The sequence below is a fragment of the Musca domestica genome, unplaced genomic scaffold (assembly GCF_030504385.1).
Source record: "Musca domestica strain aabys unplaced genomic scaffold, Musca_domestica.polishedcontigs.V.1.1 69, whole genome shotgun sequence".
NCBI classification, from domain to species: Eukaryota; Metazoa; Arthropoda; class Insecta; order Diptera; family Muscidae; genus Musca; species Musca domestica.
The window spans coordinates 4,210,204-4,217,720 of NW_026712380.1; the positions used below are offsets into that span (position 1 = coordinate 4,210,204).

The 7,517-nt window shown below is 36.0% G+C and overlaps 1 protein-coding gene across 1 annotated transcript; it reads left to right on the forward strand.

Annotated features, from left to right (window-relative positions):
• The first annotated feature begins 5,495 nt into the window (after positions 1 to 5,495).
• On the forward strand, positions 5,496 to 6,372 carry LOC101888500 (thioredoxin-like). The gene is made up of 3 exons (XM_005190142.4): positions 5,496 to 5,598; positions 5,660 to 5,861; positions 5,932 to 6,372. Exons 2-3 carry the CDS (start codon positions 5,679 to 5,681, stop codon positions 6,238 to 6,240), a joined length of 492 nt encoding a protein of 163 aa, XP_005190199.1. The 5' UTR covers positions 5,496 to 5,598; positions 5,660 to 5,678; the 3' UTR covers positions 6,241 to 6,372.
• Positions 6,373 to 7,517: the final 1,145 nt, after the last annotated feature.

Below are 7,517 nucleotides of genomic sequence, written 5' to 3' on the forward strand. Positions count from 1 at the left end.
AGGATGTACAGCCATGAGTTCTTGGGCACTTCTTTCGAAAAAATATTTTGCCTTTTTATAGACTCCAGGGCATATAAAGATTGTCATTCCATTTGTAACACGTCGAAATAAAAATGAATGTATATTCTTGATCAACATAAAATTCTATGTCGATCCGTCTGTCTATACAGGGTGAGATGAACAAACTGCAACAAATTTCAGACTGCTGTCATTCCTAAGCCACTCGTTCGACAGCTGTTAAAATTATTTCAGTGACAGCTCATTATATTGTTTACAAGCGTACAAATGCATTTTGGTGAGAATTTTCCAGAAAAAAAGTTATTCGTGATGGAATTTAAGCGTGATAGTGTGATTTCTTTATATTTGGCTGGAAAACCACAAGTGACTATCGTTAGAGCACTCCGGCATTTAAATGTGAATAAATCTTTTGTGTCTCGTACCATCGTTCGTTACCGTGATACTGGAAGCGTAGCTCGACGTCAAGGAAGTGGAGGGAAGAAAACAGCAACATCAGCAGAAATGGTTCGAAAAGAAAAGAAGAGACTTGATCCCAGTGGCCGAAAAATGGCTCGTGAACTGAACATATCGCAATATTCCAATCGGCAAATATTATAAAAATGAGCTCGGGGTAAAGCCATTGAAATTCCAAAAAGTACAAAAACTTACACCGCAACGAAAAGAAAATTGACTCAAAAGAGCGAAGCAACTCTTCGCTTGGCCGAGTCCGGTGAACTGACGAATTTGGTTTTCTCCGATGAGAAAACATTCGTTGCCCAGCAGTTGGTAAACAAACAAAATGATCGTGTTTACTTGTCAAAGAGGTCAGCTGAAAATGTGCACATTCGATTGGCCACCATAACTCAAGCCCCGGCCATCGTGATGGTTTGGGCCGCCATAATAGCCGATGGTACCGCTCCGCTCGTATTAATCGACCGTGGCGTCAGAATAAATGCCGAATATGATAGCGAAAATATTCTGAAGGGTGTATTAAAGCCTTGGGCATGTAAAAAAATTTGGCCGCACACTTTGAACATTCCAACAGGACTCAGTACCATTGCACTCAGCACGCGCCACCCAAGAATGATTACATAATGAGGTTCCTCGCTTCATGTCCAGCGCACAATGGCCACTAAAATCTCCGAATACCAATCCGTTGGACTATTGTGTTTGGAGTATTTTGGAAAGCAATTTTGGCACTAAAAAATACCAAAGTGTCGATCACCTCAAGCAAGCGCTTCGCCGTGAAGGGGCCACAATACCGCAGAGCAACATTCGGCCAGGGTGTGCTGGTTTCATTGGCCGTTTGAAGGTCATAATTCGTGCCAAAGGTGACCAATTCGAACAAATCTAAACTTATTCTAAAATTTGATGATATTTCCGACATTTTTGTTTTCATTCAAAAGGATTTTTAAAAAAATGTAAAAATTAAGGTGTTTTACTTTGTTGCAGTTTTTTTATTGATTTATATGGACCCTACTATCAATTCAAATTCAATAGCAATTCATGAATTTTTCCGACTTTCATTTTTTTTTTTTTTACTTTTCTATATATGCAAAATACTCAAATTCTTTATATGCAAAACATACAAAAAGTGTGGAAGTCTTACTCTTTAAAATAGTGGGGATTTCTGCGTTATGCTTAAACTTTGCCGAAGATGTATTCCACTTCTTACCATTGTTCCATGCCTTACAGGACCGCTGGGATTGTACTGCCATTTATATTTAAAAAAATTCAAGGAAAATGTGGTATTGTAGCAAATATATTTTTTTTTTCGAAATTTACTCAAATGATTCAAAGCTGTATTATTACAATCAATGGTCTGGAGATATACAGCTTTCGGTAAAATCCACTGACAAGTTTCAACTTCTTTTGATATTTTGCTCAGCATATTACATTTATTTCAATTTTGGCTAAAGGAACTCAATCATTTGGAATTGAAGAAAAAATCATATATTTCCGATGTTCTATTTGTCGCTCTCTTCAAAAGCTTTCTGACAACAGGTGTAACACTGACACCGTATCAGATGCCTGAGATTACAAAAATCAGCACAAAAATGACAACAAATGGCATCCAACGTATTTGAAAAATGAAAGCAAACCTAGCAAAAAATAAGGTCATTTGGTCTCCGAAAATAACCGGGAGCTACGTCTTTTATAGCCATGCAAATCATTTCTATCGTTTGAAAGAAGAAAATATTTAAAATTCTCTGTGAAACACTTCTTGTTTCTAAACACTATCAATGCAAAATGAAATGTAACCTTAGGCTAGTAAAAAAAATCACAAAGTTCCTTTTCGCTTTATGTTTTGATGGACACAAAGTTAAAAAGAGATTTATGAGGCATAAGGTAGGATTGAGTAGGTTATGAACGATATATAAAAGAAATATGCTTAGTATCCCTAGTTTAGGTGTAATTTGTTCTACTTGAAAAAAAAAAACTTAAACTTCTACATCAGATTTTATTAGTGTAAAACTAGTTCAGAAGTGAGGGGATTTTTGTAAGTGAGAATGACACACTACGCGTTACATAAAGGACGATGTTGTAAACGCATAAATAAAAATATCTTGATATCGATCAAGTAATAAACACATAAAAGTCATAAAAAAAAACTTAGAAGATGTTGGTCAATACATCTGGGGATATCTGAGGATGATATGAACCAAAACCAGCCAATAGTACTAACTTCAAATGGTTTTATTTTACTTGATCCTACTCTCATACAACACCTCGAAATATTTGACAACTCCTCGAAGTTTATACTACAAAATATTTATAATCAGCATAAAATTATATGTCTATCAATCCGTCCGTTGTGACTACCATAGAGGTTGCACATTTAAATGTAGAGCTTTGTAATTTACACAGGCATTGATTCTATTCACATGACATTGAATATACACCCACCTTTGGTATGCTCAATTGCCGAATTTCCAATGACATGAGATTTAATTTAATATTTTGTATTCTTTGTAGGTAGATTTATAGCTCGGAAGAAAATGCAGTTTTTGGTGCCAATCAAATCAGTATTTTTTTACATTTTAATAAGACTACGACTTCTATTCCAGACTACGAAAACAAAGTTCAGCTTATTCATTGATAAGCTGTTAGGTTTATATCTTACCCCTATCGATGTGAAGGTATATTCACTTTGATCATCCGAACTGAAATAAATAAATTCAATATTAGGGGCATTATAAGTTTGATTGGGAAAATACAAATATTGAAACTACAAATATTGGTCCAAGACATAGAAAACTTTATATGGATCTTCCTATCTCGCCGAGTTGAGTCAATCTAGCGATGTACGACCAATCGGAATTTTAAATGGAGCTAGAGTTTAGGACTGGTCAGAAATCTAAAAATTTGGATGGCCAACGGATAATATTTAGCTACTGAAAAAGACCATAACTTTTATGTAAGACCAGTAAGGAAAGGTCAAAAGTCGGGCGTGGCCAACTATATGATGCCCTACACCACAATGAGTATTTAGTAGAGCTCCCTTAACAAAAAAGTTTTTATTTTGAGTTTATGTGAAGTGGATCATACTAGCTCTGAACCTTATTTAAATGCGTATCATGGATTTACAGCAGTCACAATTTGTGAACTACATCCAACTCTGAAGCGATTTCCAGCATCATATTTATTGTAGCAATAGATATACCGGACCGAGTTTCCACAAATAAAAAAACTGTAGAATTTGGTTTTCCGATGAGAAAACATTCATTGTAACAGCTGATGGTCGCTCTCCGCTCGAATTAACCGTGGCATCGGAATAAATGCCGAATAATATCGCGAAAATATTCTGTGTAAACATTTTGGCCACAGACCTTAGACATTCCAACAGGACATTCCACCATCGCACTCAGCACGCGTCACCCAATACTGCTATTTCCGCATTTTTTGCATTCATTCATAAAATTTGTATTGTTGCAATTTTTATACCCTCCACCATACTATGGAGGGTATATTAATTTTGTCATTCCGTTTGTAACTCCTCGAAATACTCATGTCAGACCCAACAAAGTATATATATTCTTGATCAGCGTACAATTATAAGGCGATTAGGCATGTCCGTCTGTCTGTCCGTCTGTCTGTCTGTGTGTCTGTCTGTCTGTCTGTCTGTTGTAATCACGCTATCTTTCGAACAAATTGAGATAGAAGGATAAAATTTTGCACACATGTATATTTTTCCAGTAGGCAGGTTAAGTTCGTAAATGGGTCATGTAGGTCCAAGTTATCATATAGCCCCTATATAATGGTACCTCCCGAAATTCGGTATTTTGATGATTTTAGCGACATTATTCACCGGAATTGTTTCAAATTTGGCATTAAAAGTTCGTAATGGATACTACAGCTTAAGACAGAAAATTATCTGAGAAGGTCCACGTTTTCGTGTAGCCCCCATATAACGGTACCCCCCGATATTCGGTATTTTGATGATTTTAGCGACATTGTTTACCGGAATCGTTTCAAATTTGGTATTTGAAGTTCGTAATAGATACTACATCCTAAGTCAAAAAATGAGCCATGTAGGTCACGTCTTCATATAGCCCGCATATACCGTACCCCCCGATATTCGGTATTTTGATGATTTTTGCGACATTATTTACCGGGATTGTTTCAAATTTCGCATGTGAATTTCGTAATGGATACTTCAGCCCATGCCAGAAAATTGTCTGTGCAGGTCCACGTCTTCGTATAGCCCCCATATAACGGTACCCCCCATATTCGGTATTTTGATGATTTTAGCTACATTGTAAACCCACGTCGTCATATAAGCATTCGGTTTTTTTAAGGTTTTAACTGAATTTTTAACGGATTTTATTTTTGGAAATTGCCAAATTTGTACCAAATGGTGGAGGGTATTAAAAGTTCGGCTCGGCCGAACTTATAGCTTTTTTACTTGTTTAATCTCATCCTGCATATACATAATGGGTGTCCGATAAATATTTTTGGTGGTGTTACGAAGGGAATGAGAAATTTAATTCACCTTCATTTCTATGGTAGGGGTGTAAGAATTATTTAACCCATATCTTGATGGACACAATATGCTCCACTGTACATCGTTTGTTGGTTTTTTGTTTACGTTTCCCACTGTGAACGGCTCTTTTCAAAACAAACAAAATTTCCAAACTATTCCAGAATACCATCTGTTTGCCATTGACTGGCAACCGAATGTAATTAGCATTTCCCTTTAAATGCGATTGGCTGTTTTCCACATTTTATGTTAGGTTTAAGTAGGGTAGGGCAGCGTAGGGTACCTCTTGTTTATTTTAAATCCTTGTGGAGAAAACAAAAACGTGTGAAGTGTTTATGATTCTTGTGTGCGTGTGTGTGTCCTATCAGAGTGAAATTACCCTACATTGGTTTCTACACGCTGCTTGGAAAAATGTGTGTTTACTTTGGTATTCAGGTAGGTAGTAGGATATCTTACAACAACAACGCACATACGTTGCGTTTTAAAAATAACAGCTGTCTTCAAATACCGTTTCAATTTGAACGTGACATTCAGTTTTCAATAAATCACCGAAGTAGGAGGATCAGTGAATTATTTTGTCGCAAAGTGTAAAGTGTCCGAAATAACAAAGAAAATCGAAAGTATGTTGTGGTATGCCATTAGGCTGTATAAAGAAAAACTAAATAATTTTATATTTTGCAGTTGAAGCAACAGTCTAATTATGATACAAATTATAAAATCGAGCTTGGTGTCCACTTTAAGTTCTCTGGTAAAATCTTCCATCGTTCAAAATCTACGATTGGTGGGACCAGCTGCTTTTACCACTGCCAAAAGGAATTTTTACAAAAATCCCATTGTTTGGAAGAGATACGCGGTCAATGATCACGATGAGTTTGATGAACTGGTAAGATTGAAATAAATAATTTCAAGATTTACAAGATTATTAAAATTAAAAAAATTTAAAATTTCGTCAGGTCATCAATAGTGGTCATCCCGTAATTGTCGACTTTCATGCCGAATGGTGTGAACCATGCCATACCCTAACACCACTCCTAAATGCTTTGACTGAAAAATCCAATCACATTGATTTGGCCATAGTGGACGTGGAACAGAACAGAGATTTGGTCGAAACATTCGATGTTAAGGCAGTGCCTGCTGTATTGGCCTTCTATAACGGTGTCATTGTGGACAAATTCATTGGATTGGTCGATGAAAAACGTTTGGAGGCTTTGATTAAAAAATTGAAGTTAAAAAATCGCGAAAGTTGTTCAATGCCGGCATAATTAAATTTAAGATTTTTTCGCCCAATATTCTAATATTTTTTATATTTCAATATTTCCCTTCAAGACATGTATTCTTATTCTGCTGCTACTTCTAATTTTAAAATAAAAATTAAAATAATAAAAAAATTAAAATTTTGTGTATAATTCCTGATCGGCTTATGATTGGGAGGTTTATTTGTCTGAAATCACAAAAGATAGGGATATTTCAGATGGGACCTACACTGATATTGTTCCTAGGATATGAAGTATTTAAAACCGTTGTCATTTCCTGTATGTTGAGTGTTTAAGTCATAACTCGGAACCAAACAGTATTTTTTTCTTCCTCCAAAAACTTGCTAACATCTTTGTAGGTTAAATGTGTAATTAGTTGTCATTTGGCATTCGAAGTTCTATGATTACTTCCTCGCCACAACAGGTTCCACATTTGCTATAGCCCCAAGCGGCGATGCCTTTGTAATTTTCGGCATTTTGGCGGTTCTAGCCGCTATTGCACTCCCCATCGGCAGTGATCGGTTATATTACTTTCAAATGAAAAATCAATCTCGTATTGAGAGGGTGGTTTGTTAAAATTTTTACTTTATTGGTCACTCTTCCATCTCACTGGATTAAATTTCTATTGCTAAATTTTAGAGATGGTCATGCAAAACGATTTGGATGATAGCGGAGGGCATGAGGAGACAGTGTCCATTTTCGCATCTGCTCTAGATATACTTTCCCACACAGTATTATTTTGTAATTAGCCTTAGCACAATTTAACTAGTTAACAAGTTAACAAGTAAAAAAGCAGTAAGTTCGGCCGGGCAGAACTTTGAATACCCTCCACCATTTGGAACGAATTAGAAAATTTTCAAAAAATAAAATCCAATAAAAATTCTTTAAAAATCTTTAAAATATCTAATATAGGAAGGTACCGATATATGGGGGGATATACGATATTGTGGACCTATAAAGACAAATCTATGTCTGCGTGTAAAGTACTCACAAGGAACTCCGTGTGTGGATTTTCAGACAATACGATTGGAAAAAGTGGCTAAAATCATCGAAATACCGAATATCGTGGGGTACCGTTATATGGGAGCTATACGTTATCGTTAACCTATATAGAGAATTCTCTGTCGGTGGGTAAAGTGCTCACAAAGAACCCTTTGTGACCATTCCGTTGAAAAATATGGCTAAAAAACATCAAAATACCGAATATCGGGGGGTACCGTTCTATGAGGGCTATACAATATCGTTGATCTATATAAATAATTCTCTGCCGAGGTATAAAGTACCCA